At 41.2% G+C, this 22,383-nt stretch overlaps 1 protein-coding gene across 2 annotated transcripts in view; it reads left to right on the forward strand.

Annotated features, from left to right (window-relative positions):
• Window positions 1–587: 587 nt before the first annotated feature.
• TTC1 (tetratricopeptide repeat domain 1) overlaps window positions 588–22,383 on the forward strand; it is a 56,095-nt gene continuing 34,299 nt past the window's right edge. Inside the window, exons 1-2 of one of the 2 annotated variants that reach the window (XM_004042924.5) lie at window positions 588–820; window positions 2,116–2,474. In XM_004042924.5, the coding sequence (XP_004042972.3) occupies window positions 2,145–2,474 (330 nt within the window). In that variant the 5' untranslated portion in view covers window positions 588–820; window positions 2,116–2,144. The remainder of the gene's footprint in view (window positions 821–2,115; window positions 2,475–22,383) is intronic. The other variant, XM_055387517.2, reaches the window with a different exon arrangement.

Consider the following 22,383-nt stretch of genomic DNA (forward strand, 5'->3'; position numbering starts at 1 on the left):
GAACATTTCTCGATTGAATGCATAGGGCAACCACTTTTGGTCTCAGGGTTCCCTTACAGTCTTAAATATTATTGAGGTTGGTCTGAGTGCAGTGGTGTTTACAACTAACTGATCACAACCAGTTACAGATCTTTTTGTTTTTTCTCCACTCCCACTGTTTGACTTGGCTAGCCCTTGAAAAATAAAAATGGACCGGGCGCGGTGGCTCACGCCTATAATCCCAGCACTTTGGTAGGCCGAGGAGGGAGGAGCGCTTGAGCCCAGGAGTTCAAGACCAGCCTGAGCAACATAGTGAAACTCCGTCTCTACTAAAAATACAAAAAAATTAGCTGGGTGTGGTGGCGCGCACCTGTGGTCCCAGCTACTCGTAAGGCTGAGGCAAGAGAATCGCTTGAGCCCAGGAGGTTGAGGCTGAAGTGAGTAGAGGCTGTGATTGCGCCACTGCGCTCCAGCCTGGGCGACAGACTGAGACTCTGTCTCATAAATAAATAAATAAATAAATAAATAAATAAATAAATAAATAAATAAACAGTGAAACGAACACCACAGGGACAGACTTCCTTTTGTCCTTTTTTCTCTTCGTGCAGAGTAACGCGGAGTCTTGCCGTAACCCAAGATGGCAACCATCTCTCAAATGTCACGCCGTACAATGACGTCACACGGCGACTGCGCCTTTCCTCCCTGAGAGTTTCGCTACATTTCCCAGGATGCTTTGCCAATAGCGACGCTATTAGTCGTCATCGACGGAAGTGCACCTGACTGAGCGGAAGTAGGAGCTCTCAGAGGTTAAGAAGGTGGAAACCGGAGAAGCTGTGAGGTTGTGAGTAACCCCGTGGGTCTAAGCGTGTTGGCTGTGAGGAACAAAGCTAGGGAATAATCTGCTGGGAAGCGCGAGGCATCACTTCCCTAACTGTAGGAGCTCAAACGCCTGTGTTCTTCCAGTAGACCTGGGAGCGAAGAGAAGCAAGACATTGCTGTGGAGGCGAAATCTCCGTATTAAGATCTTGCTGGTTTTTTAAGTTTTCTTGGCACATACTAGGGCAAATTCAGACTCTTGTCGTGATACAAGGGTCGTTGGCGTGATTTTGCTGCGACTAGAGCAATTTACGTTCTTGCAAATCTCTTGCAAATTTTTGCAAATATCTGGGCTGCTGATGCTCTGACTCAGCTTCTACAGCAGTGGTTCGCAATTGGCTGCATATCAGAATCACCTGGGATGAAAACATAAATAAATAAACCTGATGCCCTTGCTTGACGCGACACTAATAAATCAGAATTTGGTCAGGTTCTGAGCAGTGGTATTTTCTAAAGTATCTTTAGTGTTCTCTTGGGCAGCTAGGGTTCAGAGTCACGCTTTCTAATGCCTGACTCTGGCCCCCACGGTAATCCTGATTAGGGTCACCTGCGCCAGGGTTCCCCTTCCAGTGTAAGCTGCGTGGGCTCTACCACACGCATTTGCGTTAAAGTGATCACAATTTTGGCACGGATTTTATTTTGAAGTCTACTAGAAACGTATTCTTGGGCTTCCCGTGGTGGTGCTAAAAAGACGGACCGTAGTTTCTTACTCGCGCCTTGGTTATTCATTCTGAATGGAGATTAGGGCTGCTTCCTTTTTCTTGTCACTTTTTTAGTTTCTGCCTAATTTTTGCTATCCAAACAGAACACGAACGGTGGAACGTGGAAGAGTTACATTAAAAACGGCTTCTTTTGTTGCTTTTAAGAAGTTCTGGGCCAGGCGCGGTGGCAGGCGCCTGTAATCCCAGCTACTCGGGAGGCTGAGGCAGGAGAATCGCTTGAACCCGGACGGCAGAGGTTGCAGTGAGCCGAGATCGCGCCACTGCACTCCAGCCTGGGCGACAGACTGAGATTACGTCTCAAAAAAAAAAAAAAAAAAAAGAATCTGGTACCAGATTTGACCAGAAAAGGGGTCTCAGTTAAAATGACGTTTGACATTATTATTACTTATGATAAGCTATATTTTTAAATAATGAATTCCAGTGAAAGGAAGTTACGGTGTGTTTTTTGGCTGTAATGCAGAGGTTTGTTTAGGTTTGAAACAGAACTTTTAAAAATATAAGCACCATTACATAGCAGTTTTGTTTTGTTTTCCCCCAGCTTTAGCGTCACCTCCCTCACTGGGCAGCATGGGGGAGAAGTCAGAGAACTGTGGGGTTCCAGAGGATCTGTTAAATGGTTTGAAGGTTACAGATACTCAGGAAGCCGAGTGTGCTGGCCCTCCAGTTCCTGATCCCAAAAATCAGCATTCCCAGAGTAAGCTGCTCAGGGATGATGAGGCCCATCTCCAGGAGGACCAGGGAGAAGAGGAGTGTTTTCATGACTGCAGTGCCTCATTTGAGGAGGAGCCAGGAGCGGACAAGGTTGAGAACAAATCTAATGAAGATGTGAATTCCTCTGAACTAGATGAAGAATACCTAATAGAACTGGAAAAAAACATGTCGGATGAAGAGAAACAGGTAAGTATTTTATTTATTGTGCAAGATCTGCCACTTACACTGCATTTTAAAATGTGGTCGATACTGTATCATAGACCACCTTATCTGTGGTAAAGAGTAACTTGCCCCTTTGTCTTCTTATGGCTTTAGTAGTGTTGGATCTGAGATAAATCGGTGGCGTGACAGGGAAGCACTTGAGTGTGTCTGCTTAACAAAGAAATTTTCATTATTTTCTGTGAACCTTGAGTTATGTTCATCTTGTACTTCAGGTGTCTGTAATGTAACAGTCTTTTTGTTTATTTTCAAAATGTATATATACTTTTTAGTTTTCTGTTATGACCTTTTCTATGGTTGGCTGCTGAGATTTCTGTAATGAACATTTTTATGTTTATGCTACATTTATGTTTATGAACATGTCCTATTTATGCTAATCGCTTGTTAGCAAAATATGACTGCCTGAATATCTTGGTGGGGTTTTGGTTGCAGAGGTCTTGAGGAACAGAATTGTGTATGATTATAGCTAGCTATCCTTTGTTGAATGCCTACAATGTGCCATCCACTGACTTAAAATGTTACCTGTGTTTTTCATTAATCATCACAACATGCCTATGAGATGCATACTGTTATTTCCCATAAGGAAACAGCTTAGAGGGATGAAGTAACTAGCCCAAGATCAAACACCTAATGAATTGCAAAACTAATTCTCAAATCAAATCTGTTGGATTCCAAAGCTAGAGTATAATGTATAATGTAATAACAAAAACATCTGTCTTCCTACAAAGCAGATAGACTAATAAAATGTACACTCTCCTGTTTCTTTGCCCTGGGGCCACACCCTTAACTGGGCAAGCCTTCACTTTTGGGGACTGAAGTCCTGCTGTCCTACTTCCTTCTGATTGCACAAGCAAGGTAGTCTCTGAAGAGTTACTGTAATGTCTTGAGTTTGTCTACAAAGAACTTGAACTAGATTGTAGTTTATGCCACTAAGGAGCTCACTCACTGAACAAGTTGTGATACATTGGTATTGAGTTGAGATAATAAATGTTCAGCCTAAGCCTAACAATGGGGGTGGGAAGGTAGCCTGGGGTGGGTAGGAGCATCTTCTCTTTCTCTCTCCTTAGACACTTTTCATTATCAAATCAGTTAGCTTTAATGTGAACATGTTCGCTTTTGTGCTAGTGTGCGCCACCAGAACAGGAGGAAAAAGGGCAAAAGTGAGCCAAGTTCATAAACTACCACAGCAAATACAGCTCAAAAAAATTAAGTACTGTTCCATAACATTATAACAGGTTTCAGGCTTTTTAGAAACACTGATTATGCATCTATGTTAAAAAGTTCGTAGTGCTTTTCTGATACCTTAATATATTTTGCCCTGAAATTATATTAATTTTCTAGTGCCCTCTGGATTTGACAGTTGAATGGTTTGGCTCAAGGTGTCACAAAGTCTGATCCCCACCTCTAATTTAGTAAAACCTTTTTTGTGCCTCCTAGGGCAGAAAATCATACTTTAAGTTCTATAAATACTTTTATGATTTTTTTTTTTTTAAGACAGGATCTCACTGTGTCATCCAGGCTGGAGTGCAGTGATGTGATCACGGCTCACTGCAGTTTCAACCTCTTGGGCTCAAGTGGATCCTCCCACCTCAGCCTCCTGAGCAGCTGGGACAACAGGCTTGCACCACCCTGCCTGGCTAATTTTTGTGGGTTTTTTGGTAGAGACAGTGTCTCACCATGTTGCCAAGGCTGGTCTCCAACTCCTGGGCTCAAGCAGTCCTCCCACTTTGGCCTCCCAAAGTGCTGGGATTACAGGCGTGAACCACCACACCCAGTGAGGATAATTATTTTTATTGCCTGTAAGTTTAATATTCTAAGTAGAACAATACTTTTTTTCACTTTTTTCCCTCCTGTTAAAAATTGAGATATAATTTAGTGAAACTGTATATCAGTTCTCATGTGTAGAATGCAATGAGTTTGACAATTGTATACACCTGCATAGCTCACGTTTCTATCAAGATAGAGAACATTTCCATCATGTCAGAAACTCCATTTGTGTGCTTTATCAGTCATTTCTTTCCCAACCCCGCCAGTCTCTGGTTAACCACTCTTCTGATTCCTGTCCCATAGGTGGTTTTTTTCCTGTTCCAGACATTCATATAACCATAATCATACAGTAGTATTCATGTTTAAAACATAAATATTTTCTATTCATTTATATATCAGTCTAAGTGTTTTCATAGCTAATTTGAAAATTTGTAAGAATATCTCATAACAGTAACATACTGCAGTGCTAGTCTTATTATTTAGAGAAATGTAAGCCACTGACTACTTTAAGGAAACAACCTATAAGAGTGCAGATTGCCTTCAGCTAACTGTGGTACTACTCTTATTAGGTGTTTTTATGCTATTTTGATAAATATCTTTCCGAAATTTTCAAGAAGCCAGCGAAACAGATTGAAGAAATGTCTTCTGCATATATGGTTTGGCTTTAATAGAGCATCAGAAACAGGATAGTGTTATATTTGAATCTTTTAAAATAAAGTTCAGATAGTTCAACAATGACTAAAAAAAAAAAATGGCCAAAAAATGTGAAAAGACTCAGCCTCATTAATAATGATGAAAAATACAGGCTGGGCGTGGTGGCTCACGCCTGTAATCCTAGCACTTTGGGAGGCCGAGGCGGGCGGATCATGAGGTCAGGAATTCGAGACCAGCCTGACCAACATGATGGAACCCCATCTCTACTAAAAATACAAAAATTAGCTGGACGTGGTGGTGTGCGCCTGTAATCCCAGCTACTTGGGAGGCTGCGGCAGGAGAATCGCTTGAACCTGGGAGATGGAGGTTACAGTGAGCTGAGATCAGGCCTCTGCACTCCAGCCTGGGTGACAGAGCAAGACTCTGTCTCAAAAAAAAAAAAAAAAAAAAAAAAAAAATACTAACTAAAACATTATGTCTCATCTATCAGATCAGAATATTGATCTGATGTTGACAAGGAGAGGATGTTGGAACTCATATACTAATATTGGGAATTTAAATTGTTATGTCACTTCATGGGACGCAGATACCAAATTTTTATGTGACCATTTCTTTCGATAGGGCTATCAATAGACTCTTCTACAATGATAGGAATGTTCTACATCCTGCACCATGCAGTATGGTAGCTTCTGACTACATCAGGCTGTTGAGCACTTGAAATGTGGCTATTACGGCTGAGGAACTGAATTTTATTTTAATTAATTTAAATAGTCACACGGGATGGCTCACACCTATAATCCCAGCACTCTGGAAGGCTGAGGCAGGCAGATCACCTAAGGTCAGGAGTTCGACCCGAGACCAGCCTGGCCAACATAGTGAAACCCCTGTAGCCTGTAGCCTGTAGCCTGTAGCCCCACCACTCAGGAGGCTGAGGTGGGAGGATCCCTGGAGCCTGGGAAGTCAAGGCTGCAGTGAGCCATGATCACGCCACTGCACCCCAGCCTGTGCAACAGAGTGAGACCTTGTCTCAAAATGAATAAATAAATAATTTTAAAATAGTCACATGTGGCTAGTAACTACCATATTGGACATGACAGCATTAACCCTGATTCTCTTGTAGCCATTTATTTCAAGGAAATTATTAGAAATATACACAAATGTATATACATAGATGTGTTGCAGCATCATTCATAATTTTGGAAAGCTAGACAGTGTTAAACAGGGTATTTGTAGTATAGTAAATTTATTTGGTCTTTGTCCCTGGTTCCTGTTACAGAGCCACTAGAACCCTTGGAATTTTCTGATAGTGTAGTGTATTTTTATTCTTAATGTACCCCTTTTGATAACTCCTGAGTTCATCCTAATGAGATAACTTTTAGGATCTGGCCTATCTATAGCCTAAGGAAGGATGGGGCCAGTCACCAAAAAGACTAAGTGATTAGAGGTTTAGAGGGTTGGAACTTTTGGCACCACCTACCAAAATCCAGGAAAGGAGGAGGGCAAGTGCTGGAGATTAAGCTCCATTAAAGCTTTTTTCTTCTTGTGTTTTGAGCCGAGTCTCACTCTGTTGCCCAGGCTGGAGTGCAGAGGTGCGATCATAGTTCACTGCAGGCTTCAACCTCCTGGGCTCAAGCAATCCTCCTACATCAATGTCCCAAGTGGCTGGGACCACAGGCGCCCTCCACCACACCTTGCTAAATTTTTTTGTGTTTGAAATGAGGTCTCACTATGTTGCCCAGGCTGGTCTTGAACTCCTGGACTCAAGCAATATTCCCATGTCAGCTTCCCACAGTGCTAGGATTACAGGTGTGAGCTGCTGCGCCTGGCCTATAAAAACCCTTGAACTAGAAATTTGATGAGCTTCCAGGTTGATGAGCACATGGAAGTGTTAAGAGGGTAGCACCCAGAGAGGGCGTGGCAGCTCTGCACCCCTTCTCCCTCTACCTTTCCCTGTGTGTCTCTTCACCTGGCTGTTCTATATCCTTCATAATGTCCTTTATAATAAACTACTAAGTGTAAGTAAAGTGTTTCCCAGAGTTCTGTGAGCCATTCTAGCAAATTATTGAACCCACAGAGGGGGTGGTAAGAACGCTGTGCTAACCATTCAGTCGGAATCATAGGTCACAACCTGGGACTTGTGATTAGTGTCTGAAGTGGGGCCAGGCTTGTGAGACTAAACTCTTAGCCTGTGGGATCAGACACTGTCCACCTGGAGATAGTGACAGAACTGAATTGAATTATAGGACACCCCGTTGGTGTCCATTTGAGAATTGTTTAGTGTGGAAAACACTCTCATCTGGTGTCAGACCTATTGGGAGGATATAGTAGGAGAGAAAAATATGTTCTTCCCAGAATATTACTTAAATTTTGTTGTTATATTTATGTAGTATACAATGCAGTTGTTAAAGGTAAATCTTGGCCGGGTGCAGTGGCTCATGCCTATAATCCCAGCACTTTGGGAGGCCAAGGTGGGCAGACCACTGGAGACCAGGAATTCAAGACCAGCCTGGCCAACATGGTGAAACCCCATCTCTACTAAAAATACAAAAATTAGCCAGGTATGGTGGTGCGCACCTATAGTCCCAGCTACTTAGAAGGCTGAGGCATGAGAATTGCTTGAACCTAGGAGGCGGAGGTTGCAGTGAGCCGAGATCACGCCACTGCACTCCAGCCTGGGTGACAGAATGAGACTCTGTCTCAATAAATGAATAAATAATTTTAAAATTTTTTTTAAAAAGATGAATCGTAGGTATTGACCTGGGAAGCTGCCTGTAATATAATGTCAAATTAATTAATCAGGTTATACAACAGTGATGATTTCTTTTAAGGCTATGTGAAAATATGTTTATACATACAAATTTGAAGGGTATACACCAAAGTATAAGCAGTAAGTAACTTTGAGAGGTGTGATTATTAGGGAATTTTAATTTATATGTAATGCAATTTTGTAATATTTGCTTTTTTTTACAGTAAGCCTGTATTACATTATTCCATTTTAAGAATATAAATAAATAAAAATTGATTACTTTACAACCAAACTGTGTGCCCTACCACAAAAGCACATGAAGCTGACCCCTGATGATCTGGGAAAGAAGTGCTATTCCGTACAGGGTCTATGTATTATTAAAGGTTTCTTGGTGGACACAACCAAATAATAGTAGCCAAAGTCTGTTAATCAAGCTAACTTCACTTGTCCTGTGGCTGGGAAGATAATTCAGGCTCAAGTGTAGTGTCACTTCTCAGCAGGACTCATAAATCAAGAATAATTGAGGAGGAAAGCAGTTAAGATTTGGTAAAAACAGGAAAAGCTCTCAATGAGAGTATAGTGTATTTGTGTGTTTATTTCAGCAGTAAATCTTAACTATTTGTGAAAGCTTAAATGTAGATATAACTACCCACAGGAATGGAATTTTAGCTAACATTTGAGATGTACTAGGTATGTGAAACAAATAACTGGTTCTGAGAGGCTTGGCTAAGGTGAAGGACAGATGTAGCAGCAGAAGAGAATTGCAATAATAACATTATGATACAAAAATGCTGTCTTAGTGTGTTGGAGCTGCTATAACAAAATACCTTAGACTGGATAACTTATAAATAATAGAAATTTATTGCTCATAATTCTGGAGGCTGAGAAGTCCAAGATCAAGGTGCCAGCAATTTCAGTGTCTGGTGAGGGCCTGTTCCTTACAGATGGCACCATTTGTGTCCTTACATGGCAGCAGGGGCAGGGCAGCTCCCTTCAACCTCTTTTATTAGGACACTAATACATTCATGAGGTTGGAACCCTTATGACTTAATCACATCCCAAAAGGACCCACCTCTTAATACCAACACAATGGGGATTGTTTCAACATGAATTTTGGAGGGACACATTCAGACCATAGCAAGTGTTTATAGTATTAGGACCTATGGCACATACTGCAGAATGCTAGTATTGATTCCATAAGAAAATCGCCTTTTATGGACTGCTTGTCACAGTGCAGTTTCTTAGGTCTCGTGTAAATTTCCTAGGTAATTCATATGCACATGCTGAGGCTTGAGGACGACTGTCATGGGCTTTGCACAATCTTCCTTCATTAAATAGCTGTTGAATGAATAGCATCTTTTTCTCCCCCATGAGAGCCAATAATTGGCCTTACAAGTTACAGAAATTTTTTTCTCACATTTATTCAAGTAATATTTACATTTCTTCCACCCACTAGACATTGTTTGAGGCCCTGAGGGATACAGTGGTGAACAAGACAGGGTTTCTGTTCTCTCACTGGAGAATTAGGACAAAATGTTAAGATGAAGGATGGGTTGGGTTGGAAGGATGGTGCTATGGTTTGAATGTTTTCCTCCAAAATTCATGTTGAACTTAATCCTCAATGTGTAGTATTAAGAGGTGGAGCCTTTAGAAGGTGATTAGAAGAATTAGTATCCTTATAAAGTATACCAATAAAAGACTTGAGGGAACCTGTTGGGCCCTTCTACTCCCCTTCCACAAAGTGAGGATGCAGAAAGAAGGCACCATATTGAAGCAGAGAACAAGCCCCTAACCAGACGCAAAATCTGCTGGTGCCTTGATCTTGGAATTTCCAGCCCCTAGAGCTGTGCAAAATAAATTTCTATTATTTATAAATTACTGAGTCTGTTATTTTGTTATAGCAACCTGACTAAGACAGGTTCAGAGGACTGCTTTAGATTGGCTGGTCAGGAAGGCCTCTCTGGAGAGGTAGCCTCTCAACAGAGACTTGGGGGAGGGTGGCGCTGGGAGCAGCCAAGTGTGTGACCGTCTGAGAGGGAAGCATTGCAGACAAAGAGAGCAGTTGAATAAAGCCCTAAAGTAACAACAAGTTTGGTGTTTTGGCATGTTCAAGTAATGGAAGAGCCGATGGCTGAAGCACGATGATTAAGGAAGAGAGTGGGCTGATAGTAGGCAAGGGTCTGATTATGGAATAGTTCCTAAGCCGTGGTAAAGAACTTGAAGTTTTTTCCAAGTGCAGAAGGAAACAGATGGATAATTTTAAGCCAGGGAGAGACGGAAGTTATTTAAATTTTAATAAGAGAATTCAGTTCTTATACAGAGAATGGAGGGGTATGAGGATGGAGGAGGGACATGAATAGAACATTTGAGACCAATTAGGCTCTAATGCAGTAGCCCGGTGAAGATGATAGTAGCTTGAACTGTGGATCTGAAGAGAAGTGTATGATTTCGGGATATATTTCAGAGGTAAAGCTGACCACACATTGCAGTGGATTCGACTGGCGGGATGGAGTGAGACATTAGAATGATTCCTTGTCTTCAGCTACTGGATGGATGGTGTGGCCTTTATTAATATGAAGAAGATGAAGGAACTTTGAACTCATCCAGGTTCTGGTGATTTAATTCTTTCCTGCAAACAAACATTTTTTATTTGTAAGCCAAAATGCAGATTTAGTCATTTCAATGGGTTTGCTCCCTTTCACTAGTGGTTTGCAAATGGTATTCATTTACATGTACACATAAGGGATCCAAAAGTCTGTTGCTTGGTGAACATGGATTCAGAATGCCTGGTATCTGGGATTTTAAAACATTAGGCTCTGAAAATTTTAAGGATTATTCTTTAAGGTCGTTTTCTCTTTAGGAACCATTATCAAAGCTTAGAAGTTTCAGTTTAGAACAGAAGTTACATTTCAGTCTCTTCCCTCTGTCATTTTTCCTAAATTCCACATTACTTAATCTTTTGGATTTCCATGTTTCTGCCACCCTATTGCACCATTTTCATAATCTAATTAATGTTGTGGCTGTGGGTGTGTTTGCAGGGAATACTCTCTCGATTGCTTCCAAAAAGTTTTCACTAACTTCTTCCATAGTGGCCTGCATAGTCCTGTTAACGTCATGAGCAACCTTTCTGATTTTGTTGTTTCCCTTTTCTTTCATTCTTTTTTTTTTTTTTTTTTTTGAGATGGATATTCCCTCTCTGTCGCCCAAGCTGGAGTGCAGCGGTGCGATCTCCACTCACTGCAACCTCCGCCTCCCGGATTCAAGCGATTCTCTCTCTGCCTCCCGAGTAGCTGGGGCTACAGGCGTGTGCCACCACGCCCAGCTAATTTTTGTATTTTTAGTAGAGACTGGGTTTCACCGTATTGGCCAGGCTGGTCTCGAACTCCTCACATCATGATCCACCCACCTCGGCCTCCCAAAGTGCTGGGATTACAGGCATGAGCCACTGTGCCCTGCCTCCTGCCTCCCTTTTCTTTCATTTCTTGTTTTCTTTTTGTTGTTGTTGTTTTCTGTTTGTTTATTTTGAGACAGAGTCTTGCCCTGTCGCCCAGGCTGGAGTACAGTGGCATGATCTTGGTTCACTGCAACCTCTGCCTCCCAGGTTCAAGTGATTCTCCTGCCTCAGCCCCCCAAGTAGCTGGGATTACAGGTGCCCACCACCACACCCAGCTAATTTTTGTATTTTCAGTAGAGACGGAGTTTCACCATGTTGGCCAGGCTGGTCTCGAACTCCTGACCTCAAGTGATCCACCCGCCCCAGCCTCCTTTTCTTTCATTTCTAATGGGCATCCTTTGGAACTAAGGTGGTCAGTTTTACCAACTTCTTAGAGTTACCACTGTTGAACTTAATGCTGTCTACAAACGATTAAATCAAATCCTAGAAGGAGCTTAGATTTCTGATCCCAAGTTTGTTTATTTTTATTTTTGTAGAGGCCCTTTCACTTGGCCTCCCAAAGTGCTGGGATTACAGGAATGAACCACCCTGCCTGGCCTGATGCTGAGTTTAAACCAGTGGAAATAAGGGTTGCTTGCTCTAAAACAGGGGTCGTCAACCCCCGGCCATGTACTGGTACCAGTCTGTGGCCTGTAAGGAACCCAACCACACAGCAGGAAGTGAGCAGCAGGCTAGTGAGCGAAGCTTCATCTGTATTTACAGCCACTTCCCATCGCTTGCATTACTGTCTGAGCTCCACCTCATGTCATATCCATGGTAGCATTAGATTCTCGTAGGCTTGTGAACCCTGTTGTGAATTGCACATGCAAGGGATCTGTGTTGCCTGCTCCTTACAAGAATCTGATGCCTGATAGTCTATCACTGTCTCTCATCACCCCCAGGTGGGACCATCTAGTTGCAGGAAAACAAGCTTAGGGCTCCCACTGATTCTACATTATGGTGAATTGTATAACTATTTGATTATATATTACAGTTTAATAATTATAAAGTACACAATAAATGTAATGTGCTTGAATCATTATGAACACCCCCTTCCCCAAGACCCTAGTCCGTGGAAAAATAGTTCCCCACAAAAGCAGTCCCTGGTGCCAAAAAGGGTAGGGACCGCTGCTCTAAAACATTTGGAAGTTAGTGAGGTGTGTTTACATTATTTGCTGGCAGAAAAGTTAAAATGACGTTCAGTATTTCCTGTGTTTATTAAGAAAGGTCACTTTGTGTAGATCAGTGGTTTCCAGACTTTATTGTGTCTAAGCATCACAGGAAATGTATTAACCATGCACAGCCTGAGAAGTGTCTGACACCACACACCTGTGAGGCAACAACCAGGCATCTGTTTTGTTAGCAAGCCTCCCAGGTAATTTTGATATAGGAAGAACTGTGGCCACACCATGGGAAACAGATCCAGATGGACACAGATGACTAAGCTTCCAAAACAAGAAGTATTGACCTAACCCGTACATTGACTGCATCCAACATCGGAAGAACTGAATAGGAGGTTTTCTTTTACCTACATCCGTTGATCAAGGTCTGAAAACAACTTGTTGGGCCGAATTTAAGCAGTCCTGACATAGAAAATTTATTTCTGTTAAAGATTGAGTTTTGGGAAATAGAATTTTCTGATTTAAGAAACAAGGGACTATTTCCAAGATTAATTCCTCATAGATCAGTCATTTTTTTCCTCAGAAGGATAATACCTACTGAGAGGCAGGTTCTAACTGTTGCTTAGATCCAAAGATCCTCCCTCATGCCTCCCTAGAGGACCTGTAAAGGTGACTTGTGGAAAGAACAGATATGTCTTTATGTATGTAAAGCAAGTGATATCTGATTTCAAAGAAGACAAAACCAAAAGCTTATTTTTTTAATGATAAGGAATTCCCTTCAGAATAATTATAGAACTGATGTCCCTAGCCCTTCCAGTATTTGCATTCCAAGTGTAGTTTTCTTGTCCCACCTAGATAAGACTAAAGCAGAAAGTTTTGTTGCATGTGCCTCCACTTTCCAGCAGTTGAGCAAGTATGTACCTCTCTTCACGCTCTCTTTTACTCCAGCGATTGATCTCTGGGTACTGTGATCCCTGGGTACTGCGCTTGACATAAAGTGTATGCCGTTTTATTTTGTAGCAATTACTTCACAAAACTGCAGAGGGCAGCAGAGAGCTTCTGATAGATTTATAATATGGACGTAAGCTTGCCGGAGTGAGAGTCTTGGTTTTCTCCCTGTTTGTCTGTTGAGCACACGCTTACCGTAGGATTATTTAAATATGAGATTATTGTTTAAATGTATTTCATGCAAGTTTTTAACTATTTAATAATGATAGATGGGGTATACACTTATAAGCTCGAAGTCAAGTGTGTTTATGTTGTATTCACTGACCTAAAGTAAAAGAAATACCCTACTTAGCCACTGCATTGTAGTCTGCTGAAGAGTGGTTTATTTATAAGGGACTAGAGAAGCACTTTCTAACATTTTGCCATGCTACCCAGGATTTTAAATTATATCAGTTGAAGTTCTCTAGCTTGGATTTTTGGGTTTTTTGGAGGGTGGCTTTTTTGTTGTCAATTAAAAAATTATATTCAAGCTACTTCTAATATTTTAAGCAAGTGAATCAATCCATTTGAAGGTCTTAGCACAATGTCTGGCACATAATAAGTATTATGAGTTTTAGCTCATTGAATGAGTTACACAGCCATGGAATCAGGTATCTAATCTAGTATAGGTAATTAAGCAGATAGGAGTACTATGTTAGTAAATAGGAAATTACAAGGTAAGATTATAGCCAAGTCATGGATATTTGCTTTACAGGAAGAGTCTTCACTTAGCAATAGTAGTATACCATTTCCATTTTTCATCCTAACTAGTATTTACAGTAATTTGTCTTCTTTATAGAATATCTTCTTTGTGTAAAGCAGTTTATAATATTTAAATCCTTGATTTGCTAATTTTATTCAGAAAGGACACTTGTAGTAGTTTCCACCTTTATTTCTTTGTTAGTTAAATGAAAATTAACCCACATATGCTACAGATTCAGGGTAATTCTAGAAATTGAGTTATTCATTCAGCAGACATTTGTTAGTACCTGCAATTAGTAGACAAAATTGCCCGGGTGCAGTGGCTCACGCCTGTAATCCCAACACTTTGGGAGGCCGAGGTGGGCGGATCACCTGAGGTCAAGTTTAAGACCAGCCTGACCAACAAGGTGAAACCCCAACTCTACTAAAAATACAAATAAATTAGCAGGGCCTGGTGGTGTGCGCCTATAATCCCAGCTACTCAGGAGGCTGAGGCAGGAGAATCACTTGAACCCGGTAGGCGGAGGTTGCAATGAACTGAGATTGCATCACTGCACTCCAGCCTGGGCAACAGAACAAAACACTGTCTCAAAAAAAAAAAAAAAAAATTAGGCAAAATTGGTTTTCTTTCTTTCTTTCTTTCTTTTTGGAAATAGAGTTTTGCTCTGTTGCCCAGGCTGGAGTGCAGTGACGCAATCATGGCTCATTGTAACCTCTACCTCTGGGGCTCAAGTGATCCTTCCCCCTCAGCCTCCCAAATAGCTGGGACTACAGGCATAAGCCACCACGCCCAGCTAATTTTTTTGATTTTTAGGAGAGACACGGTCTTGCTGTGTTGCCCAGGCTGAAGTTTTCTTGAAGAATATGGTTTTCTCTGTCAAGAAACTTACAATTCAGCTAGGGAGACATGTAACTATGCTTACCTTTTTATTTTAGGTAGTTTCGTGTTTTATCACGAAACACATCCAGATGGACACAGGTGACTAAGCTTCCAAATACAAGGCTCAATGGGGACAAAGCAGTGTGCACAAGGCATGTCACATGTTGCCTAATCTTTCCACTCCTATGTGCTTCTTCTTGTGCTTCTTCTTTTTCTTCTTCTTTGCTGCCTTGCTGTCTTTTGATGTGTGCCTTGCCCTCTTGCCTGTATCATTCTGAGTCTGAGCTGTCAGAGTCAGATGACTTCCTATTCTTTTTCTTCTCCTTCTTTCTTTTTCTAGAAGGATTCCTTGTGGGGTCAGGCTTCTCAAACTCTGCTGACTTTGCCTCCTCCTTTTCCTCTTCCTCATCAGGTATCAGAGAGTATTTGGTCCCACCTGGTTGCATGAAACAATCTTTTGCAAAGTGGCCTTTACAGCCACACTTCTTGCAGGTAGTGTTCAATCAATATACTCTGGTTAGCATGTAAGTGTGGGGGGGTGGGCAATGGGTAGAGCCTTCTCTGTGCTGTGTACATTAGCACGGTGCCTACACATTCTGTGCCATAAGTATGTTGAAAAACTCTCATTACTGAGGTAGGGGTTTAATGTCCTTACTGGAGACTATATTTAGCTCTTGAAAGATAAAAATTATTTCCCAGGTGGAGAGTTCTATTTTAACTTTTTATTTTTGAAATAACATTTTTTAGAAAGTAGCAAAAAATAGATTCCAGCTTCCCTTAATTTTAACAGCTTACATATCCATAGTGCAGTTATCAAAACCAGGAAATAAACATTATTACAACACTATAAACTGCAGACCTTATTCAGATTTCATCACATTTTCCATGAACATCATCTTTTCTGTTCCAGGATCCACTGCATTTAGTTTTCATGTTGCCTTAGTTTTCTCTAGTTGATGATAGTTCCTTTGTCTTTTTTAAGAGAGACAGAGTAGCCCAAGCTGGAGCACAGTGGCATGATCATAGCTTACTGCAGCCTCAAACTCATGGGCTCAAGTGATCCTCCTGCCTCAGCCTCCCTCATAGCTGGGAATACAGGGGCTTGCCATCACACCCAGCTAAATTTTTTTTTTTTTTTTTTTCAGGATATGGGGTTTTGCTTTGTTGCCCCGGTTGGTCTCAAACTCGTGCTCAAGTGATGCTACCACCTCAAGAGTAACAATAATAATAATAGAACAACCTAAGTCCTGTGGTCCAAGCCCTTGATTCAGTGAGGAAGAGGTTTGTTTTTGTTTTGTTTTGCTTTGTTTTTTTGAAACCAGGTCTTGCTCTGTCCCCCAGGCTGGGGTGCACTGGCACGATTCCATAATTCCACTGTAGCCTCAAATTCCTGGGCTCCAGTGATCCTCCCACCTCAGCCTCCAGAGTAGCTGGGACTGCAGGCATGAGCCATCATGCCCAGCTAATTTTTGTATTTTTATTTTTATTTTTTTGTTTTGTTTGTTTTTGAGACGAAGTCTCACTCTGTCACCCAGGCTGAAGTGCAGTGGTGCAATCTCAGCCCACTGCAACCTCTGCCTCCCAGGTTCTGGTGATTCTCCTGCCTCAGCCTCCCAAGTAGCTGGGATTACAGGCGCCTGCCACCACACCTGGCTAATTTTTGTATTTTTAATAGAGATGGGGTTTGACCATGTTGGCCAGGCTGGTCTCGAACTCCTGACCTCAGGCAATCCACCTGCCTCGGCCTCCCAAAGTGCTGGGATTACAGGTGTGAGCCACCGCACCTGGCCTAATTTTTGTTTTTTAGTAGAGACGGGGTTTTGCCATGTTGCCCATGCTTGTCTCAAACTCTTGAGCTCAAGCAATCCACCCTCCTTGGCCTCCCAAAGTGCTGGGATTACAGGTATGGGCTACCACACCCAGTGAGATTTATTTTTAACATAGGTCTCAAAATGACTATAGGTCAGAGCTCTGGAACTGAATAACATGTTTTGGAGCAGTGTCATCCTCTTTTCAAATGCCCTAGTTCTTGACACCAAGGGAATTAAAAGTGACTTTTTCTTTAGAACTATGAAGCATATAAGTTCTGTGAGTTCACCTTTTTGCAGCAGCTTCTGTGCATTACTCAGTTCTACTTCTGCAAACAGTTCTTTATTTCCACACCTGTGGAAGACAGTATGGTCTTGTAGTTAAGAGCATGAACTTTGTTGTTTTGTTTTGCTTTGCTTTGTTTTATTTAAAAGCTAGGGTCTAGCTTCGTTGCCGGTGCAACTCCTGGGCTCAAGCGATTCTCCCACCTCAGTCCCTCAAGTACTTGGGACTATAGATGTGCACCACCTCACCTAAAAATATGAACTTGGAAATGTTAGATCTGTCCTAGCTCTATCATTTAACTTGGCATAAAGTGGGATCATAAGGATTAAATGATTAGCAGGTAAAAGCAATCTGGAACTGTTAACTATAGCTAGTAAGTCAGAATTTGGTGAGCATAGACCATAAAATATTTGAGGTCTAGAATAGAGCTTAGAAGAGCTCTTTAAAAATCATTTTTAGATACTTGGTTTTCTAAAGGTTGCAAGCATACATTCCACAGTGTTATAGAAGTATGACAACCTCAATTATTTAGCTCCTTCAAGTTATGAAGAAAAGTTGTTTGGCTAGGGATGTCGGGGTGAGAGAATTTAGAAAGGAGTACACTGGAAGCTTCTGAGGTTCTGGCAGTGTTCTCTATCTTAATTTGTATAGTAGTTTTGTGAATGTATATTTTGCAACAGTGTACTAAGCGGTACATTTCTGTATGTTTTTCCGTATGTATTGTACCTCTGGTTGTTTAAAGAATTTCTGATATTGGGGTATTGAAATCTTCAACTAATGTTGTATTGTCTGTTGCTCCTCTGAATTCAGTCAGTTTTTCCTTTATGTATTTTATGGTTCTGCTGTTAGATACGTATACACTTATAGTTGTTATATTTTCCCAATTTGTTGACCTTTTTACCGTTATGAAATATCCCCTTTTTTGGTCTCCAGTAATATATCTTGTCTTAAAGCCTGTTTTGTCTGATAGCACTTCAGCTACTTAAGGTTGCTGTTTACACAGTATCTTTTTTTATACTTTTATTTTCAACCTGTATTATGTCTTTGAATGTAAAGTATGCATCCTATAGTCAACATATAATTGAATCTTTTTAAATCCAGTGTGATAATCTCTGCTCTTTGAGTTGTTTAGTCCATTCATATTTTATCTGCTTATTGATATGTTTGGATTTACATTTGTCTTTTACAAGTCTCATGTGTTCTTTATTCCTGTTTTTTACTGCCTTTTTTTGTATTAGATAATATTTTCTGCATGCTATTTTAATACTTTGGATTTTATTAACTATGTTTACTTTTTAGCTATTTTCTTAGTGGTTGCTGTAGGAATTGTAATGCACATCTTTTTATAGTCTACTTTAGTTTTTCGGGATTCTTTTTTTTTTTTTCTTTCTTTTTTTTGAGACAGGGTCTCACTGTGTTGTCCAGGCTGGAGTACAGTGGTGCAATCATGGATCACTGCGGCCTCCACCTCCCTGGGCTCAGGTGATCCTCCCACCTCAGCCTCCTGAGTAGCTGGACTACAGGTGCACACCACCATGCCCAGCTAATTTTTGTATTTTTTGTACAGATGGGGTTTTGCCGTGTTGCCTAAGCTGTTCTCAAACTCCTGAGTTCAAGCGATCTGCCTACCTTGGCCTCCCAAAGTGCTGAAATTACTGGCAGGAGCCACTGTGCCCAGCCCTACTTTCGTTTAATAGTACTTAATTTCAGTGAAATATATTGATAGAAGCTTTGCTTTAGCATAGCTCCATTTCCTCTCCTCCACTTTGAACTGTCGTTGTCATGTACATTTTATCAATATATGTTGTAAACCTAACCACTGAGTGTCATAATTACAGCTTTTTATAATCTTTTCTCTTTTAAAGAAATTAAAGAAGAGAGAAAGTAATATTAGAGTCTTATATCTGCTTACCATTTCTGATGTTCTTCATTTCCTCCTGTGGTTTTGAGTGACCATCTACTGTCATTTCCTCCAGCCTGAAGGACTTTAATATGTTTGTGAGGCAGGTTTCACAGCAGTAAATTTTCTTTGTTCATTGTGAAAGTCTTTATTTTGCCTTCATCTTGAGGTAGTTTTGTTAAACGTATAATCTTTGTTGAAAATTTTTCTCATTCACATTTTAAGTATATCATTACACTGCCTTCTGGCCTCCACTGTTCTGGTGAGAAGTCAGAAATTAATAGTCTTGTTCTCTTCTATCATTTTTCTCTTGTGGCTTTCACATTTTGTCTTTTTCTCTCACCACTCTGATACTCTGGTGTCTTCAGATGTAGATCTTCTATTCTACTTGAGGTTCACTGAGATGAGCTTCTTGGATCTTTAGATTAACATTTTTCTTCAAAATTTTAAAGTTATCAGCCTTGGCCGGGCGCGGTGACTCACGCCTTTAATCCCAGCACTTTGGGGGGCCGAGGCGAGTGGATCACGAGGTCAGGAGATCGAGACCATCCTGGCTAACATTGTGAAACTCTGTCTCTACTAAAAGTACAAAAAATTGGCCGGGTGTGGTGGCAGTTGCCTGTAGTCCCAGCTACTCGGGAGGCTGAGGCAGGAGAATGGCGTGAACCCAGGAGGCGGAGCTTGCAGTGAGCCAAGATCGCACCACTGCACTCCAGCATAGGCGACAGAGCAAGACTCCGTCTCAAAAAAAAAAAAAAAAAAGTTATCAGCCTTTATTTCTTCAGATATTTGTTCTGTTCTTCTCTTTCTTCCCTTCTTCTGGGTCTTCCATTCATGTCAAGAGGGCCCTGTTCATTTTTCTTCAGTCTTTTTGTTTTCATTCTTCGGCTTGGATAATTTCTTTCGATACAACTTCAACTTTACTTATTCTTTTTATTTTTATTTTGAAGCAAGGTCGCACTCTGTCGCCTAGGCTATAGTGCAGTGGCACAGTCAGGGCCTCAACTTCCTGGGCTCAAGCGATCCTCCCACCTCAGCCTCCAGAGTAGCTGAAACCACAGGTGTGCACCACCACACATGGCTAATTTTTTTGGCTTTTTGCTAGAAACAGGGTTTCGCCATGTTGCCCAGAATGGTCTAAACTCCTGACTCAGCTAGTTCGCCCACCTCGACCTCTCAAAGTACTGGGATTACAGGTGTGAGCTACTGCCCCTGGCCTGCCCAGTTTTGTGGTTGGCTTTAGGGAAAAGGATTTGACAACCTCCTTACTTCACCACCTCAGAAATTCCACCTATGTTTGAACTGTATAAATAATTTTTTTAATTTTCAAAAAATCAGAAAGGATGAGAAAAAAACTAAGCCTTAAAATTGACCATGAACAGAAACAAATTAACATAACAATCATGAATTGATTATATAGAAAAGATAATTCCATTAACTTTGGACACAGACTCTTGACTGCAACAAAACCTTGAACTTTACATAGTAGGTTCATTGTTGGTAATGATATTTGTATAGTAATTTTGGAACTCTTGTTTTTTGTAGGATAGAGCAAATTAGTAAAGTGGCTATTCTGAGAACCAGAGTTTTCACTGTGGAGGAATGTGAGAAAGAATCCTGGGTTGTTGGATTTCACTTGTATGTGTTCTTTTGGCTCATAAGGGTTTCATTTTGTTTAAGATGTATTTCCTGGGTTTCTTCACTGAGAGGGCCTAAAAGGAGTAATACCCTAGTAACAGTGAACACACTAACACCCAGATCTTTGTTTCTAAACACTATTCCACACTAAAAGAATCCAGGACTCGGCTGAATGGGGTGGCTCATACCTGTAATCTCAGCACCTTGGGAGGCTCTGGTGGGAGGATCACTTGAGCCCAGGAGTTTAAGACCAGCCTAGGCAACATAGTGAGACCCCCCATCTCTACAGAAAAAAAAAAAAAAAATAGCCAGGCGTGGTGGTGTGCACCTGTGGTCCTAGATACTGGGGAAGCTGAGGTGGGAGGATTGCTTGAGCCCAGGAGGTTGAGGCTGCAGTGAGCCATGATCTCTTTAGCCTGGGTAGTAAAGCGAGACCCTGTCTATAAATAAATAAGTAAAAATTGATCTAGGACTCCTTGGAGATATGGCAAGATCTAGGGTAGGCAAAGTACAGAATACTACACCTGGAATATTATGTAAACCTGCAACAAAGTTCACCCTTGGGAGAATAAACCCAGGTAAAATGCCCATGCAGATCCTGGAAGTGGGCGAGGGAGGCTTGAACTGGAAATCCTAGAGAACTCAGTACCTGGAGCATAGTTTAAAAGGGCCGTATGGGATATGGGTGGGGCCCACCAGAGAGGAGGGCCTTGACAGGAGCCTCTTCTGCCCAGGTCTGAGGGCCAAAAAGCGCTCTACAACACATGAAACCATTTGAGCATTAAATAACACTCCAAATTTTTTGCAGTGCTTTTATTGTGTTTATAATTTAAAACAATCTGTGAGGCAGAATTGAATTACAAAGTTAAAAGCAGTATGTACAGTCTGCATTCAAAGAAAGGTAATGTGGGAAAAGAACTGAAAGGTGGCCCCAGGGAGGAGCTATGGTTTCTACTAGACTTTGAAAACTACAGAAAATTTGGTGTTAGAGAGCTAGGAGGAGGATATGGAAGAGTTATTCCATGGAAGGACATGGGGGACACATAAGCAAACAAATGGAATGAGGGATAAGCATGGTAAGCTCTGAGAGACAATAGTGAGATCAGACTGTCTAGCAGAGAGGACTTGTGTTGCATAGGTTGAGTAGGTTGGAATAGAAGTTTGATGTAGTGTGAACAAGAGATTTCTGAATCGTGATTTTTCTCGTCTGTAAAATGAGTCAAGACCTCCATGCCCACCTCTCAAAATTATCTTGAAAAACAAATGAGCTAATGTATGTGACAGCAGATTTTCAGCAGTGAAGCACTGTACTGGTATAGGTTGTAATGAATTTTGAATACCACGTTGAGAAGTGTACAGTTGTGGTAGTAACTGTTGAAATAAACTCCCTTCATCAAGAGCATTGGCTGTTTGGGGCTCTCCTTGGCAGTTCCTGTGATGATTTACAATGCAGGATAATGTCACTGTTTCCCCCTAAGTTTTCAGTGATGGAGAAGAAAGTACTGAGTAAACAGCCCTATAAAATTTCTTTGGTTTCCATTTCTATGGAAGTATAATTCAAGATCAGATGTTTCCCTGTGAGGCCTCTCTGGAATGTGTTAAAAGGCATTGTGGAGGTATGTAAGGGTTTTAACCACATTGGAAGCTTCTGTTCATAGAACAGAACCTGGAAAGACTTTCCTCTGATAGTGCTGCAGAATATCAGCACTGCCGGTTCACATATGTGTGAATGCTCCTGGCACCTAGCACACTAAGGAAGACCTATACACTATCTATCATATCTATCCTTGGATTCCAATAATATTGTACTATATGCCTGTCATCCTTTGGAGAAAGAATGTATTCAGCAGAAAAAATCTCCAGTCTTTGTACTGGGATCATCAATTCAGTCTCGGCACAGCTGGGAAATAGTTCAACTTTCTCCTCAAAGTGCTATTTTTAGCTGTTTCCAAGG

The sequence above is a fragment of the Gorilla gorilla genome, chromosome 4 (assembly GCF_029281585.2).
Source record: "Gorilla gorilla gorilla isolate KB3781 chromosome 4, NHGRI_mGorGor1-v2.1_pri, whole genome shotgun sequence".
NCBI classification, from domain to species: domain Eukaryota; kingdom Metazoa; phylum Chordata; class Mammalia; order Primates; family Hominidae; genus Gorilla; species Gorilla gorilla.